Source organism: Apostichopus japonicus, chromosome 3, assembly GCF_037975245.1.
Source record: "Apostichopus japonicus isolate 1M-3 chromosome 3, ASM3797524v1, whole genome shotgun sequence".
NCBI classification, from domain to species: domain Eukaryota; kingdom Metazoa; phylum Echinodermata; class Holothuroidea; order Aspidochirotida; family Stichopodidae; genus Apostichopus; species Apostichopus japonicus.
This window is the reverse complement of record NC_092563.1, coordinates 26,303,752-26,323,038: the sequence shown is the minus strand read 5'-3', so window position 1 is coordinate 26,323,038 and position 19,287 is coordinate 26,303,752. Positions and strand designations below refer to the sequence as shown.

Below are 19,287 nucleotides of genomic sequence, written 5' to 3'. Positions count from 1 at the left end.
TTTAACCACAGATAAAAACTATCTCCTAATTCTTTATAAACAAACATCATCATCACAAAACTTTTTAAGCAAGAAGAAAAAAAGAGAAAAAATACTTGTAGTATTTGTTGCATTATGTAAGACTATAGTCTGCGTTGGATCAATACAGACCAAAGTGGTCACTCGCAACTCTGGACAGGCAGGAGAAAGGGAGGACCAGGTAAATCGTTCTTGGCCCCATAGACAGCGCATTTCTTAAACTCGCATGGCATGTCCTTCCAGAGGTACCTGAGGTAAGTAGCGGAGTTAGTCTTGTCACACTGATAGCCCAACATCAGAGAGGTTGAATTCACCAGGCGAATAACATGTGCCATCTTCCAGGCATGCGCCTTGTCATCGTCGGTGTCTTTCTCGTAGCAACAGACCTGCAGAGACAATCAAATGATAGCAGCTCATTGAAGTAGTCCATCTACACTGTTCAATAAATTTAGTCACATGTTACAGTTATATGACTGATTTGGTGAAATGCTACACTCCAGCTAGGGCATTACGGTCCCAAAGTCATCTTTCTCTAGACATTCCACGTACTAACAAGGTCACATATAGAGATTGTTCTTTCAGTGCACCAGGTCCTAAACTCTGGAATTCTCTTCCTCATCACTTGAGAAATGTCACATCTATTGACACTTTTAAGAAGCATTTGAAAACTTATCTTTTTAAGCTTGAGTATGGGCATTAATCTTATTCGTTGTTTTATTCACATTACTGTGCCCATTTTTATATATATTTATATTTTTATGTTCTTTATTATGGTTTATAACCCTGTTATATACCTTTTTTAACTTTATTGCTGTTGTTATTACTTTGAGGTTTTCTTAAGTTTGGTAATTTTATATTCCAGGTATTGGTTGTTTTGAACAGTGCTCTTGAGCATGTTGATTGTATGATAACAGCACTTTAATATATGGTATTTATTATTATTATTATTTACTATTTATGTTACAAACCAGAAAGCCAGTTGGGCTTTAAAATTTGCTCAAACTTCAAAATAACTATCTGATGGTTAAGTAGTGGAAGTGAAGTTACATTTGTCCAAGACTTAAAGTAAGAACCAGAAAAGATGGGAGGTTTCTAGCTCTTATTTGTAACACTCCCTTGTGGGCATCAGCCAGTTCATTCACTCAAAAGGATTTTACGATATAGAATTTTTATTCCAAAATATTTCAATATCAGGAAAGAACAGTCTTCCTATGTGAAATATAGACAAATAGATGTAATAGTAAGAGAACATTTTCTTTTTACCGATTTTGAGCTACCAAATCAGTTCTGCTACCAACAATCCCTTTACTAATTGTTATTAATAATAAATGAGAATTACATAACATTGTTTCTACACTGTGAAATATTTTTGTAACTCACTGCCACTGCAAAAATCATCATCTGTGAAAATGGCCAAGTTTGACACGAATTGAGATAACGTGTTGATCCTTTTAGCCAATTAAAATGTGCCATTTGAGATGCCCAGAGGGTGAAACCCGATAAGAGCCCTTGTGAGTGGGTTAAAGCAAGGCTATGGACTGACTAACACAGATTTCACCTGGGTTGACTGGGTCATGGGATAACCACCATTCAAACCTACTTAATATGCCTAGCAGAGTCCATTGTCAATGGTTGGCCAACTTTTTTCTGCTTATCTGTGAAGTCATCATCAAGCAAGATCATTTCAGTTGTGACCAATTCTGTGCATACTTATATTCTGGTAAATCGGTGCAAGTTATGCTATGGAGTGTTCCCAGGGGAAGGAATGCACACAAGAAAGTCTTACCTCGAATAATTTCTTTGAAATGAGCTTGACATCGCTAAACTGATAATCAACAACAATTGTGTTGTTGGGTATACCGCAGACCCTCCTGGGATACGGTCCTTGAAATTCAGTGTATGCTTCATTGTAACCAATAGCTCTTGCACCGAGCACCAAACGATGGGCCACATTCTGCTTGTCACGTGGATGAATTCTGGAACTAAAAGAAAATAAGAAAATAACATACCTCTGTGAGACCTTACATCGGATGAAATCAACATCCCAAGAGAATTAATGGAATCATGTGGGTCGTCTCCGCTAAAATATGATTGCTGTGCTTCAATACTACAATAGAGATTTACTTGGAATAGCATTACATGTGAATCTATATGACAGCATACACACTAGGGAGCAAAAGCCTCACCAGGGGGAGAGCTCCTAACTCCTCCTGCCCTTGCTTCCCACTCTCCTGCACTCTCTTCCCATTCAAAACCATTCTATACAGCTGACACCAACAACCACTGCTAATTTCCAAAAGAGAAGATAAAGAATACCCCTTCACCTAACACCCCCCCCCCCCACCCCATGTGCCAACCAAAATAAAATACTGGCTACACAACAGTTTGAGCAGAGGGAGGGGAGGGGGCGGTTGCAATGGCATCTACCATGCCCAACACAATACACCAAACATTCCATACAACTATCACCACATATGGACTGCGAGCCAACTATTTCGGTCAAAATTATAACCAGAATGCAAAATGCATTGAGGTTTCGATGACTTCAATGCACTAGACTTCTGATTGTTAGTATAACCAGAACTAGCTGTTACAATAACACTATGGCATGCTAACACAGGTCAGTCTGTACGTGGTTATACACACCTCCATCAAAAACAATTTGGTTCTTGTACTCAATATTATGAATTCGCACACCAAGTATTACAAACCAAACCAAATCTCTAATAACTTCGCACATTGAGGTTGCAGAGGAGTCCACTTATGGACAATTTAGATTGGAATATGCCCACGAAACCTCAAAGAATCAACTTGAAAGAAGCTAATACAGGTCACTGGAGGTCAACCTGAGGTCAACCTGAGGTCAAAGGTCACCCAAATGCAGGTCGACTATTGTATCACAATAGCGTAACTCCCAACCTTGATGGACATTTGGTTCTCAAGTTACTGCAAAAATACTAGTTTTTGACCCCTGATTGACCTTTGTTGACATTGGATCACATGACTGTAATGTTTTGAAACAATTCCTTACCCCATTCAAAGCTAGTCCACAAATATCAAACATGTCGAACCCTGTCAATGGTAGTTTCACAAGTTATTGCCAAAAAACAAATTTTTTTAGCGACACACTTCAGTCAATGGGGATATTGTCGCGAGTTCAGATTCAAATCTACGGATGCCCATAAGATCATTTTGAATTGTCAATAGGCTCTCCTATTCTTATGAGGCGAATCTCCCATGTCATCTACTTATAGGCTTGACGATGGGAGATACCGTATATTATGAAAAGGTTTTTACAAGTTGACCCCTGGTGACCCTAAATGACCTTCAACATCCACCAAAAACGATAAGCGTTTTGTACTTAATGTGGTCAACCTATATACCAAATATGAAATCAATCCAAGCTTTGCTTCTTGAGATATCATGTTTACAAGCTTTTCACTATTTGACCCCTGGTGACCCCAAGTGACCTTTGATCTACACCAAAAACAATAGGCTTCATGTACTAAATGTGGTACTTTTACATACAACATATGAGATCAGTCCAAGCTTTGTTTGTTGAGACATCATGTTTACAAGCTTTTCACTATTTGACCCCTGGTGACCTTAAATGACCTCTGACCTACACCAAAAACAATAGGCTTCTTGTACTCTATAAGGTACTCCTATGTACCAAATATGAGAACTGTACAAGCTTCCCTTCTTGAGATATCGTGTTTACAAGCTGGGCGTCACAAACGCACACACATACACACACATGTTTGTGTTTCATTCAGACCGAGGACCCCATTGTATTTTCCATTGTTCAAATCCACGTACCCTAACTTTAACAATACCCCATACAATAGAATTCTTCCGAGGACGTGGTGATTCTTTAGAAATCACAACCGAGGACCTGAAATCCTAATGTTCAAGTCCTCGGTCAGATAGCAAAACAAACGCACACACACACGCATGATTGCAAAGGTTACGATTGTCATCGAAACCCAAAATTTTATATCTAGTAGTCCTTATTACTGCCTTCATATTTTTATAGAGATTATTTTTACCATTCATTTCTGGTTGCCAACTTTGTATAATACATACACACCAGCTCAGTTATGAATTATTGAATTCTGTTGCCTTCTGTTGCACCAGTGATGAAATGTGCCATTAAGATTAACACTGTTATGACATGTGTGAAGATACATGTCAGATTGTAACTTCACTTGCTAGAAAGAACCACTTAACGAAAGGACAGACCAGATTTGGAAACATGGCAACAGGGAGGGGGCAACTAGGTATCTGAGATTGGCGAGGTGAGGATGGGGGCTGGCCAGAGAACAGGAGGGCAAGGATGCAAAGAAATTAGGATAGATGATTGAATACAATAATTAGAAATGAATGATTATCCACGATGAAGAATGTAAAGTCACATTAACCGATATAACAATAACTCTAACAGTCCACTTACCCATGATTGTTCGGTTCAGGATCAGGCAGGTCCAACGACACAGCCATGAACACTTTTTGCATCTTAGGATTAGGAACATAACCGCAATCCGCAGTCTGAGCCCGGCGGATTAATGGATAATCCAATGATGGATTTTTCAAAGGATGGTTAGAAGTACACAGCTGAAAGATTATCACAGAAATACCACATTATTTCAATTGATGACAAAACAGTATGCACTCTTGACCCAGAGGTATGGGGTGGGAGCAGTGGGGCCATGAACCCCAACCTCCAAATGTAAAGGGTGGGAGCAGTGGGGCCATGAACCCCAACCTCCAAAGGTAAGGGGTGGGAGACGTGGGGTTAAGAACCCCAACCTCCATCATCAGTTGGGGCTAAATCATTCTTATTTATCTTAAATTTAGTCTAGAAAGAATTGTTTCAGAGAAGGTCAGACAAAACTGAGGGCATTAAACAATGGCAATTATAAGGTTGTAACCAGGATAGATACAGTTTGTTTCATCCTCACCTGCACAAATCCAAATGGGAAGGCTTCTTCGGTGTTTCCTCCCGTCCCTTCATACCACTTACGACGCCAGTCGTTAATCATCGCAGGAAACAAGCGAGCATATCTATCGGATTCAGCGGCGTTAGCTTCTCCTGCAAGAGAAGATGAAATCATTTCAAATCATTCTACAGTCAAAACTGTCAAACAAACGATTTGGGAAAGGACACTTCATATTAGTTAGTTAGATTTCTAATTGTTTATCATTTATAGTCTGCAAAAAAACTATATATACTTCTGAGGTTTTTACGTGTTACATATCAGCACAAATAATAAAATAAAATCTTACTTTTACGAAGAAAATACTCCACATTTAGTGCCAGCTTGAAACTAGCCTTGGTCTAGCCAACGACCCAAATCAACCTTCGGGCCTTTGAACACAATCTCCTTATTCATTGCCTCAAGATCTTACTGAAAATACTGCTCTTCTCTCAGTATCTTCAACATCCTCACCCCTCTATCCTCCCCCAAAAGACACAAATACACACACAACAACTCCCTTTATACCTCACGATAGTACAACACCCTTCCCATCCGACCATACCCACCAAAGAAACGACAAATTTGCTCAAATTGTTTTTATTGCTCCCAAGTGACCTAATCCAGTTCAAAGGCAGGAATATATGCTTTGATGTTCCTAATATATAAATGTAGAAAAATGACAGACATACCTTGATACCATAAAACTCCTTTGATGGTGAAATTTAACAATGGATGAATCATAGCATTCCATAATACACTATCTTTTTTCGGACCTCTCTTTTCCATTTTCTCAACCTTATTCACAGCCTTCTTGGGCTTCTCATCCCTGGAAAACAGAAAACAATTGTTAAGATTAAAGGTCTTCAAGTTTCACTTCATGTTTATGACATATACTGAGCAAAAATAAACCTTGGCTTAGAGCAAGGCTCAAGAAATCCAGTAATTGACACAGAATTTCAAGTTCTGTGCACCTTCCAACTGAATTACCCAGCCTCTTGTTAAAGCTTGTTACTAAGGAGATAAAGATCAGTTTTGTTCTGGCACACAAAATCCACCATTTTTTTTCTCCATATTTTAAGTCAGTATTCTATTCTAATTTCCATATGAAATATGAGAATATGATCATTGATTTCATATTTTGCTGTTATACCGAATAATATTCCTCGATAAGATGGAGGCAATGGAATGTCGTGACAATGCAGAGTTTCCTTCAGCTATCAGCAGAGCATATCATAGTGCAAAAATTATTTGCGAATCACACTCAATAATTGTCTGGAGCAAAATCTTTCAGCTGGTAGTCAATGTTTTACTTTCATAACTTTTCAATCCTCTCACAGAGATTAACTTTGCAACTTTCATAATTATCTTCAGCCTGAGAGACTGCATGGGAAAACAAATCAAAACCATGTTCAACTTTTCAATATTTTGGCAATAAAATTCGTTCATGTATGTATTGTGATATTTTCCCTCTCGATTTGGGACGGCCTCCGTAAACCACATACACTCTACAGCCTACACGGGTATGTGGAGTCACAAAGGTCCACTTTTTACGACAAACATTTAGACATCTTACACTGAAGCTGTGCAATTCTTGAGAACATCGGGTGAAGACCAAGACTCAATGTTGGTACCGCCCCAGTTGTCTGATATGAGTCCAACCGGGTACCCGAGATGCTGTTGTAACTCAACTCCGAAAAGGTAACACACAGCTGAGAAGTATAGATATTTTTCACTGTTGTAACCGTCAAGACTTTCTGTCAAGGAAACAAAGAGTACCACAAAGTGCAAACCCAGCCAATGGAAAATCTTTCAATTGCAATCATGTGGACAACAATGGACCTATCACTATATGACGATACAAAAATGGACACGTCAACCTTTCTTGTGCTTTTTCTCGGTATGAATATGAAATGGAAATTTCTGTAAGGTAACTTATCAGATTCCATTGGCTCAACCACCTAAAGTGACCATAATGTCACTTATCATATTTCAATGGCTCAACCACCTAAAGTTACCATAATGTCACTTATCGTATTCCATTGGATTAACCACCTAAAGTGACAAAATGTCACTTAGCAGATTCCATTGGCTCAACAACCTTAGGTGACCACAATGTCTCTTATAATTTTCCATTGGATCAACCACCTAGAGTGACCACGATGTCACTTAGCAGATTCCATTAGCTCAACCACCTCAAGTGACCATAATGTCACTTAGCAGATCCCATTGGCTCAACCACCTAGAGTGACCACAATGTCACTTAGTAGATTCCATTGGCTCAACCACCTAGAGTGACCACAATGTCACTGATCAGGATCGATTAGATCAACCACCTAGAGTGACCATAATAACATATGGTAACTGAGGATGCCTGTTGACTTGACTGGTCTAGCTCATGGACTGAATTATTAAGGAAATTAAGTATTGACAATCAACCAAAATCAACTAAAACAAATATGCTTAAGCGACACTTTACAATATTCCTAGAGAAACACCCTCTACTGATGTCATGCGATCATCTTGTGTCCATTTCATGTATGTAATGCCTGATTAGAAATTCGGTATTTTGAAGGAACTTCGGTATTTTGAAGGGAAAAAAATGTTTCGAAAAGTAGATTTGCCTTGGTTGCATGTCTCCAGCGACGTAGCCAGGAAATTGAAAGGGGGAGCACTTTTTGCGATTGATATGGATTTTCAAAGTTGTAGGCACGACTATCTGAGCGGAGCGCCACCATAAGTTGGCGCGGAACGTACAAGAAAATTTTTGGTTTTATAAACCCCCCAGATGGCCGGAAACGGCCCTTCCCGAATGTTCATTCTGGTTCCCTGGCCTCTTGCTAACTTGAGACACCTCATTCAATATCACTTTTAAACCCCCAAAACAAACGAGTTAAAATAGTACGTAATTCAATAATACATAATGTATTAAAATTAGCAGGGTACACAAGGGCGGCGGAAACACTTTTAATCTGGGGGGGGGGGCACCGACGTCAAACGGCACTTTGCAGAAATTCGATTGGACTGATGCAGCCTGATATTTAGTACCCTTTATAAATCTTATTGTATTATCTTATTTGCGTATACACATCACTCAATCAACGTCCCCCGCCCCCCCCCCCCCCGTCTTAGTGGTCTTACTTTTCAACTTCTGATACTTGTAGATACAAAGATAGGCCAGAAATGTCTTTGATACAACCATAGCCAGTAATTGTCTTTGATACAACTGTAGCTAGTAAATGTTTATCGAAAAGGCTGTTTTGGAACTTGGAACGCCGATCGCGACAACAACAGGCAACAAAGTGCTGCAGCTCTATACATATAAAGTCTGTTAATCAACGATAGGCTTATTTGACTGTGGAATGTTCTCAACTGAAATTTTATCTGCGTAAACGGGTTCTCAACTACATGTTAAAAAACTGACAAGATCGTATCCTAGTCTTTTTCGGCGGGTAGAGTATTGAATGAAACGGCACGCGATATGAATGAAAGCCTAGATGACAGAAGAAAAGGTCACCTAATTTAGCCATTATCTTGCTACGTTCATTTCAATAGTTTTTCCTGTCTAGACTCTAAACTCGTCCAGCAAGCTTATGGATTTGAATTATGGGTGTTTTAATAAAAAAGATAACTTGACCAAAAAAATTGTAGGCCCGGACCAACAGTGCTACATACTGGTTACGCCCCTGATAGTTGTAAATTAGGATTAGATCTCTTACTGAAATATCGCTGACCTAATAAGGTGATCAAGAGTACAAGTTTTATTTAGAAAAAGGGCACAATTTTAACCTGAGAAAAAGTGGGGGCACTTACCCCCTGTGCCCCCCGGTTCCGCAGCCCTTGAAGGTACATGTACAGAGTAGTCTTACTTTTCAACTTCTGATACTTGTAGATACAAAGATAGTCCAGAAATGTCTTTGATACAACTGTATAGCTAGTAAATGTTTAAGTTAGCCTAATAAGAGAAGGCGAGAGCTATCCGACGATTACCATCTGATGCAAATTTCTTAAGTGTTTTCTCAACTGAAATATTATCTGCGTAAACGGGTTCTTAACTACATGTTAAAAATCTGACAAAATCGGATCCTATAGTCTTTTTCGGCGGGAAGAGTGTTGAATGAAACTATCGTGCTACATACTGGTTACGCCCTGATCATATGATATCAATATCAGCAGATTTTGTTTCCTGTTTAAATTCTTTTTCATGTTCTTTTACATAATATATCAGAAAGACAAACATAGTGCTCTTTTACAAGTAGGATGATTCTTGTTTATTGTCCAATGTCTGGACTTTAATACATTTGACGAACTTAACTGATGGACAAGATAAACTTTCATATTTTGTAATACAGCCAGATATGCAGTGGCCTAAAAACAAATATCGTTATCGCAGTGTATTAGCAGTGTAATAATTATTTATAGGAAGTGCGTATCACGTACGATTGCTAGCTTAGCTTCATAACATGCTGTTCGTGCAACAACTTAGGACGACTTATTGAACGAACGTTGTCGACGTTGTTGTGCATACAGTTCGTGACATTCCATAGAAAGCGGTTAGGTAAGCAATATGTATTTTATTACGCAGTGGCCAACTGTAGGCTTGTAATTGGCTATAAGCTAAATTTAGCAAATTGCATCTGCCAAACTAAGTAAGTAGTTGAATCAGTAGGAGTGAATGTTACAACGATTACAATCGAGTTAACGGAGCTGACGAGTATTCAATATCAAAAGAGCACTGACAAAATACCATGCTAAAAAAAACGACAGTATAATAAAAAAATCGACACTGAAAGGGGGAGCGGTCGCACCCCCTGCTCCCCCTGGCTACGTCCCTGCATGTCTCTGACACAATATGCAAAACTTATTTGGGTGATGATATTTCAAAAATGCAATAATACTCATTATTTATTACCTGCTATAACTAATCAACTGTCATTTGGTGAAATAATGTGCGAGGATGGATTCAAGTCTGGTCAAATTGTTAACCCAATGTGCATAATGCTCCCCATGTAGTTTTTTGTCCTTTAAGTCTTTATTGAATGTTTTTGATAATGTTTTAGAATTTGTACTCTTTAAGAACTCGTTTTATTGGTTCCTTGCTTTAGCAAAAGGAACCTATGCAGTCAGGTTGGCGTGTGTGTGTATGTATGTATGTATGTGTGCGCGTATGTGTGTGTGTGTGTGTGTCTGTGACACTTGCTTGGGTACGCTCTATCTCAATAAGGGAATGTTGGATTGAGGCCAAACTTGGACTATAGATCCGCCATATGGAGAAGGTGTGCCCTATTGTTTCTGGTGCCCACAAAGGTCACCAAAGGTCGGTGATGGTCCAAAAACCGAAAATATTAAAACGGCAATAACTCCCAGTTCCAAGGTGTGACAAGGTTGATATTTTTGGAGTAGTTGCAAATGGTATAGGGGAGCATTTTCAAACTTAACGGTCATGTGATCCGAGGTCACCAAAGGTCAATTAATGATAAAAAACTAGTATTTTTGCAATAACTTGAGAACGAAATGTCCGTTAGGGTTGGGAGTTGCCTCAATGTAATCCAATTGTCGACCCGCATCTGGGTGACCCTTGACCTCAATTTGACCTCTGGTGACCTTTTCGTGTTTTGTGGATTTTTACAGTTTCGATGCTATTTTCAGATGTTAAAGGTACCTTCTGATCATAAATGTAAATAGGTTGACCCCCATTTGACCTTCGTGTGCGAAGTTATTTGAGGTCAAAGTTAATTTTCACATATTTAATGCAATAACTCCCAGTGCCAAGGTGTGACAAGGTTGATTTTTTGGGACAAGTTGCAAATGGTATAGGGGAATATTTTCACACTTAATGGTCATGTGATCCAAGGTCACCAAAGGTCAGCTAATGTTAAAAAAGTAGTATTATGGGGGGAGAAAATGGGCAAAGAAAAAATGTTTGAAATTTTACAGTCATGCTCTATTTAGGTCTCACCGATCAAAAATGTCAATTGGTTGACCTCCGGGTGACCTTTGTGTGAAGTTACAAACAAGTTCAAAGTTAATTTTTTGACATTTAATGCAATTAAATCTCAATGCCAAGGTGTGACATGGTTGATATTTTGGGACAAGTTGTGAATGGGGTGGTGGAACATTTTGAAACTTAAAGGTCATGTCATCTGAGGTCACCATTGTTATCATATCTGTTGACACGCTTGTAGGTCTCTTATATTTCTTACATTTTCGACGCCATATTTAGATCTCAAAAGTGCCTTTTGATAAAAAATCCGATCACATTTTGTGATCACAAAAGTGTTGGCTATAGTGTTGGTTACTTTATGGGAACATGTAGGACCACAATGACTTTTTCAGCCCAATCTTGCTTCATAATATTATGTGTATTGTCATATACCCCAAGCAAGGAACCACAGTGCCCTTGGGCTCTTGTTTACAGAGCAGCCCCTCTTTGTAAACTGGTAAAGATAGCTTCTTACATCCTTTGTTGTAGCTTGTTAATTTTGATAACTTTTGTAACGCTTTTTATCGTTCATTATTATCTTAATCTCATAACCTTTAATATGTCTTAACCTATTTTTTTATGTACTGTATATTGTTATATTTTTATCCTATTTATAAATTTCTCTGTAAATTTATACTGGAATAAAGAAATGATAATGAATGATATGATGTTTTGTACAACAAAAAAACAATAAAGAACTGATAAATGCAAAAGGGTGCAATAATAAGAGAATGAGATGCAGAAAGGACAAAGAGATACTAACTGCGAGATGGTAGAGACCACGGTTCATATAAAGAGCTCAGGTCATAGTACGGAGTCGTTGAAAACACCTGCTTCACGGCAAGTAATCGAATGTTTGGGTGATTATAGGAATCATTCAATACTTGTGATGCATTGAAAACCTGAAATTAGAAGAAAAAGCAACGATTCTGTTATAAGTCTCGTTATGCAAAATATTTGGAACTTATGCTGGAGTCATAGGCGTAGGAGCCCAATTTGATTGGGGGGGGGGGGCTGTAACGACTTGCCCGAAAAATATAACCAAACTTTTTTGCGCGCTCCGCGCGCGTTCAACATCTTAATGTTCATATCATATTGGCATGCATCGGTTATTGCACCGCATGCCAATAACATACAATCATTTGCCGTGTTATCATAGGCGTACGGGACCATTTCAGTTTTGGGCCAGAAACTTTTGTGCCCGAAAGTTCCCGTGACATTATCTAAGCGGAGCGCCACCATCAGTTGGCGCGTAGCGTTCAAGAAATTTTTGGGCAAAAAATGCCTCTCAGATTGCCGGAAATGGCACTTTTGAGGCCTTGCAAGTTGCATCTAAACATTCTAAATAGGAAACTATATTTTTTAAGCTCTTATTTAGTTTAAGTATTTATTATTTTAACACAGTACTCAGCTACCTCCAGAAAAAACATTCATTGTTCAACGACATGTAGGCGGGATAATGTCGCTGTGTCGGTCGGGTGAGAATGCAATTTGTCTCACAAGAAAGAATAAAAAATAACAAAGAATATGATAAACCTGTACTTCTAGGCTTGTAGGCACTCGCCCCACCATCCATGAAAAAGAAAATGTTTCCTATATACACTCATGTTGGGGATGTCCAGGTATACAATTGACTAGTTAGAAAAAAGAAAACAGTTTACTGGGATTTTTCTGTGGCCAAAGATGTCGATAATCGGTGGTGTTACACGGAAATATTCGGGCATCATGATGCTAAATAAAGAAAATCATTAGGCCTATATTAATATCACAAAACAAATAACACAAAACGCTCTCCCCTGCCCCCCCCCCCCTCCCCCCGCCTTGTACACCTATGCGTGTTATTACCCTTCCATAGTGGTTACAATTATTGGGGAAGTCGTTACAATAATAATGAATATAATAATATCAGTTTAACCATTGAAAAACACAATGCAAATTATTTTTCTTTCAGTAGGTGCCCGAAAAATTCTCAGCATATTGCCCGAATTTTCACAAAAATTTTTGGTTGGGGGCTGCAGCCCCCCAGCCCCCCCCCCCCCGCCTCCTACGCCTATGGCTGTAGTTGACTGATTATTTGAGTAGTAGCTATTGAATCTAAACCAAAATTTAAAAAAAACCTCTCAAACCAAATCCATATTGTTTTTCCCTATTTCTGCTCAAAAAAAGAGTTCCTTTTTAAGTCTATTTATTACTGTATATTTTATCTACTGACGACAAAGGCAACCGACCGTAAAACTTTCTGGGTTGGTGTAATTACATTGTCAAGGTTTTCAATTAGGTCTAGTTTTATAGCCCTCTCTGAATTGTGACTACAGAATAGTGGAATAACAAAATAACCCTAAGCAAGTCGTATACGTACCATAGACGAAATCAACGACGCTTTGAACATGTTTGCTCTTGTATGCTCTTCATTATCTTTTCATTCAATAATAATTTCATAATAATTTAATAATACAACAGATGAAATTAGTTAAATTATGCATGAAAAGTTAACAAGACCTATACAAAGTAAAACCAGAAGATTGTATAAAAAATTAGTACCAATAATTCATAATTCATAGGTTCATCTCATCCTCAATTATTATCTATCAATACTTTGACCTAAAACTTCACAAATCTGTTTCTTTGTGATGCATTAGAGCGGTTTGGAGGCCATACAACAATAAATAGGTTTTCCACTGTGTATGGTTGGTCTCTAGCCATAACAGTTAAATGCTATTTAGATGCCCCTTAGGGTTTCATTCCTTACTTACAAAGACAATAGATTTCCGATTTTTTATATTTTATTTTGTGTTTTTCTTGTATGATCTAACATTAATTAACAACATAAATGTCTTGTAACACCTCCTGGGCTGTATACTTGAAAAACAAACTGAGGAAAATACACTCACGTTGTGTTATCCTAGTTGTGCATATGACTTGAAAATATAATTTTACCTTCAGCTTGTTTGATCTTTACAAAGCAATTTATATGGCAACATATTTATGAATCAAATACAATATTATTGTCTGATATTGTAATTACTGTGTTTGTCTCTAAATAATATTTGAAGCTTGCTGGTGCCTTAAAAGACTAAAAACTGAGTTAATTCTTGCTGATATATAACAGTGTTTGCCCTAAACGTTTGTTGAACTGTAAGAAATGAATAAAATACAAATACACACATACTTCTTTTACCATAGAAACAGTATTTTATATGAAGACTCTTTGTTACCACTACATGTAAATGGTGTAATACTTTGATTTGCGGCTTAGTTTTGCTTCTCAGTCAATTTCTAAATTGATCAATATTAATCAACTTTATTGATTCTTGCAATATACAATTGAAGTAAAATATGTGCTCTTCAGACACACAGAACCAGACGCTGAGTTTATGCACAGGCCATTAGTGTTAGCTCAGTGTTTAACGCCGGTGCATTCCAATCATAAGGTCCCTGGTTCGAGTCACTCCAAGATTAATGTATGTACTGTAGTCCAGTTACAGAGTTGTTGACAATTGACAATATCATAATCATGGACGTTAAATATGAATGTAAGAGACTGACTTAGGTCAGCATGCGGCTTTGATAAGCCAATGAGGCTTCTTCGCGAGTTCCTGCTTGCAGGAGGATCTAAAATACATACATAACATACATCATTCATTAGCTAACGTTAATAGTTTAGATGGAAAACTTGAAATTTCTTAGGTCTACATGAAAAGGTGTTGTTCTTGTGAAGTGAAAAAAAACACACTACCGTACCACTTTCTAAACCAAGCTGCAAGGGAACATTTTATAGCCCACTATTTCTTAGGGGTGGGTTGTGGTAGGGTGTGGCTGTGTGGGATTGGCAGGAATGTTATTGCACAGATGTTTGTTAGAAGTGTCACAGCCATCATCGAACTGTTTCAAAAAACCCTCTGAGAAAAGAAGTTCTTCAAAACATGTTAACCTTCATTACAAACTTTCTTCAACCTTACGACAATGACCTTTAGTATACCTACAATTTAAAGAGCTGAAAGTTCTCAAAGCCAAGACAATCTATTTTAGCTGAATTATTCAGTGACACAACCTTATAACATGCAAAGACGTTGCGAAGTGTTAGCCTTTCATGATAATGTAACATCCTTCAGTGAGTGAATTAACCTATGGTGGCACTGACATTCTAAAGAACACTTTGACTGATACTGTTTTAACACGGCACCATGCAAGTGGAAAAGTGCACTCAAGTGAGCCTTTTGCAAAAGTGATACGCAGGATTCAGTAATGAATATCCTTCGTACAACTGATATTAAAAGTATTTATATTTTTGAACAGAACTAACAACGAAACTGAATCATTTTGAAATTGCAGTGCAGTGCAGTACATTCCATTTTATCTTGCAATTTGTTTTATTAACAATAAAACATATTTGTCAGACAAAAGGATTTAAATGTGATCACATTTTTACTACCGCTGTCATATTATGAATGAAGCTACTGTACGACAGGGGACTTGGTCTTTAACTTAAAGCCTTAGGATAACCCAGTGTTCTATGGAGTTACCTACTATTTACAATCAGACTAGGTTTTGATAAGGCTTGGCGGACTAAAACATCAGAGTTGCAACTCTTGTTTGAGAGTGTAATTGGTTACAGAAAATCATTTATAGGGACTTCTCATAGGCGTACTTTGCAGGCCTGGGGGGCTGTGCCCCCACCCCACCCCGAAAAGATACATCCATAAAAATTTGGACAATATACTGACACTGTTTTGGGCACTGCAAAACAAAAACACTAAACTGCAATAATCTTGTTTGATGAGAGAAAAACTCAGCCACAGGTTACCAGACCAAAGTTCTAAGCTTGCCAGATTAATCTGACTATCGATGTTGTGGAATTTTGACACAAATTCACATTCCATACTCTCCTTCTCTGTCCAAGACGATGATATGATCACTGATGGCACTCCTTATAATGAATTTAAATTTCAATGGTGAGGAGGATCTCACCAGTACGCCCTTCCATACATTAGTTACAATTTTTCGAGCAATCTTAACAGCCCCCGCCACCCCACCTCCAAATCAAATTGGGCTCCTGTAGTCCTATGCTCATGGACTTTCATAATGCATACATTATCAGCGAGAAGTGTGTTAAGGCACAATCTTTTGACAGAACTACAGACACGTATTTTAGTTTGAAATGTTATTTGCTAAAATTCTACAATTCCTTTCGTCCCTACTGCAATATGAATCGACCTGTGTTTTCTACCATTTTTCATTGCTATTGTGTGAAGCAGATAGACAGCACTGATAACTCATAAATCCACGGCTACATGACTACAAAAATGTAGAATTTTGTTTCCTAAACTTATTTTTGGCATCCTCTAAACAATCTACAGTAATCCAAATATTTCACTATTAGCCATTATTAGAAAATTATTAGAAAATATTTTTGGCATCAACTATTTGCAAGTGTTCATTACATTTCCTGCATGTTACTGGTGGACACTTCTCTGTCTACACACAGAAAGTATTACAGAATCTGGACAGTATTCAGAATGAAACAAAATATATAATGAGAACATATATCCTTTAAATAGTCATCTACTCTGAAGTGACCTCTAAGCAACTAATTATTTGATACGTACAGCTGGTACAGGGAAGGCCATGTTGCTCTGTCCACTACATAGCCAGATGTCACCAAACAGGACGTCTTGCAGTAGGATTTCTTCTCCCTCTGACATGTGGTCAGTGACGGTAGTTATGGTGATATTAAAAGGACCACTGGGAGGTGTGGGGTCAAGAGCCACCTTCCATACTGCACTGGGGTAGAAGGTATCTAGATGATGAAATAAGGAAGAAAGTAATTAACAATAAAGTAATAATAATAATTCAATTCAGATCCTTTGAAATATTGGCTAAAATAGGATTCAAACAAGTTTATTCATACAAGTTCCTCGTTCTCTTGTATAACCTGAGAAGTCCAGCCCTATAGTGAAAGGGTTAATTTAGGCAGAAAACTTATTGTGATATGTGTTAAAAGTTAACAGATATTATTCGGGTTATTGAAAGTGATGCAAAAATGGATTGACATTAACATTAGCCTGTCTTAAGGAGCTGATTTATCATCAACTTAAATCTTAAAGGAGCATGGCAGAGATGAAGCTATTTAAAGATGGATATCTTGAAAACCAGACTATCGAAATGTTACCAGCAACTTTATTTTTAATATTTTGTGCATTAGGTCCTCCATGGAGTGTTGATACTAATAAAAAAAAAATTGGCTTTTTTTTGGGGGGGGGAAGTGGTATTCACAAGTATACCATGTATTTATAAATTGCTTTCATTCCTCTATTTGGAGTACAACAAGACCATGTGGTAGTGTCCACCCACTTCAATCCCTTCCCCCAGCATAAAATATGTGGAAAAAACTTAATCCACTCTCTCCCCTTCCTTTTGAAATTGGCTACTTTTCATATCTTAAAATATGACCTTGTCCCTCATACTGGAACTGAAATCATTTAATTCACTAACACAGTACATTATATATACTGTACCAGTATGAACATAAAATTTACTGCAAGGTAGTCATGCATCTAGGCACAATTACTTTACTACAAAAATGTAGTACAAAAAGCACAAGATCACAATGTCAAGCTTGTAGTTGCCCTGGTAAGAAGCTAATAACATCTGGAGATCATAATGATAGTTGAACTAACATAATAAAATGATTGATGATTGATGACAGTTCAGAAGGGAAAGATAGACTTGTTGTTTAACTCCACGTGAGGAGAAACTGGTTGAGAAAATTGTTTTACATAAGAAGAGAACATAGAACGAACAAGTCGTAACTTTCCATGTAGTGAATTTTTAGCAGCATTCAGACTTAGACCTGACCAGTTAGAAAGCAAGAACATATGGCTAACAGACTGTGCTGGAATAAGACCGTTAAACAGTAAACGGTTTTGATAAACAGTTTTTTCCCCATATAGTGAATAAATGGAAACTGGCAACTCCAGATGCCATATTATAGACTGCAGAGAGATGAATACGTTGAAAGCAATGCGTCGCAATAAATGCTAAATCCATTTTATGTGAAGAAGTATACTGTTAACTTTCCACAAGTTATTGTTGAATAATTCATACAATCCTAATGAACTGATTATTCACCTGGTGTTGCAACAGCTTTGTAAATTTGTTCTTTGAAAGTCACAGCTATCTGTTGTCCAGCATTCGCATAACCCCATATGATTGCAGATTTGGGGCCCATCTGGAGAACCATATGATCACTGTAGTAAGAGGCCAAAGAGAGGCTGCCTGTAGATGCTCCATCTGCAGAAATGAAGTTATGAAACAGATGAAAGCATATGTAAATATGCACAGTGAAATTCTTTGCATGGCAATCTTGATTGACAACTCATTACTTAGATTCAAAATTGATTGATATAACTAACAATATTAGATGGTTCGCGACATTGAAAAGCTATATATGCAGATCTCAATGTCACATAACCATTTCAAGTACATACAATAGGTTCTTTCATGGTTAACATTTTTTATCTCTCTTTGCCAAGATCAATAGAACTCATGAACATTAATTGTAATAAACACTCTCTATATCATTGAATGCAACTTACTAGCTTAACCAACAATGTACCAACCCAATTCCCCACCCTCTTCCCTACAACGTGAATACTAGTTTAGTTGTTTAAAATTTGATGTCAGTACCTATTGTCAAAGGCCTAACTGCTTAAAGTCAAGTGTACTGTAAGTGTGCATAATTTATTTCCTTAATCAAAATTTAAAACTCCTTCTAATCATGCAAATTTCTGCTCTTTTATGCTGCCTAGGAGTAGAAACAAATCGTGCGATTAGTTCATGTTATAATGTAAGTTATGGCTACAAGTTGCCGCTGGTGTTAATGATTCACGCGATAATAACAACTTCAGACGTTTCTTTAACTTCGGCCTAGACTAGCACACTGAAGGCCTATTGCAAAACCTAGGCTATAGCGTAAGCTGGTAAATTTAATACTCCTCGGCTTAAAGTGCTGTGTGACCGGCTAGAAATACGACATAAAAATTAAGAATAAAGACCAGTTCATACCACAAATGTATGCCGATGACAGGCAGAGGGCAATCACAGCATAAACCAAATCCTGTGAGTATCTGGGCAACATTTTGGCAGTGTCTCTAGCTCAATATAATTCTTGCCAGGTGTACACAGCATAGAACTTCAATTTAATATACAAGGTTATTGCATAACGTAAAGTGCTTTGTTATTGTTCTGTCACAAGTGCGGAACCAGTGGACTCGTTTATCTTATTTGTATTACTAGAGTTCTGCCCTAGAA

The 19,287-nt window shown here is 37.7% G+C and overlaps 1 protein-coding gene across 2 annotated transcripts; it reads right to left on the bottom strand.

Moving 5' to 3' along the window:
- Positions 1–120: 120 nt before the first annotated feature.
- LOC139965652 (sialate O-acetylesterase-like) lies at positions 121–19,182 on the bottom strand. Of its 2 annotated transcripts, none has more exons than XM_071968248.1 (10): positions 19,042–19,182; positions 18,106–18,267; positions 16,584–16,774; positions 11,741–11,879; positions 6,571–6,751; positions 5,687–5,823; positions 4,980–5,110; positions 4,472–4,632; positions 1,805–2,000; positions 121–404 (listed from the first exon to the last, which is right to left on the bottom strand). In XM_071968248.1, the coding sequence occupies exons 1-10, from the start codon at positions 19,112–19,114 to the stop codon at positions 159–161; spliced, it is 1,617 nt and encodes a 538-aa protein (XP_071824349.1). In that variant the 5' UTR covers positions 19,115–19,182; the 3' UTR covers positions 121–158. The 2 variants fall into 2 exon arrangements, with proteins under 2 accessions (XP_071824349.1, XP_071824350.1); XM_071968249.1 differs by having other exon boundaries at positions 1,805–1,994.
- Positions 19,183–19,287: the final 105 nt, after the last annotated feature.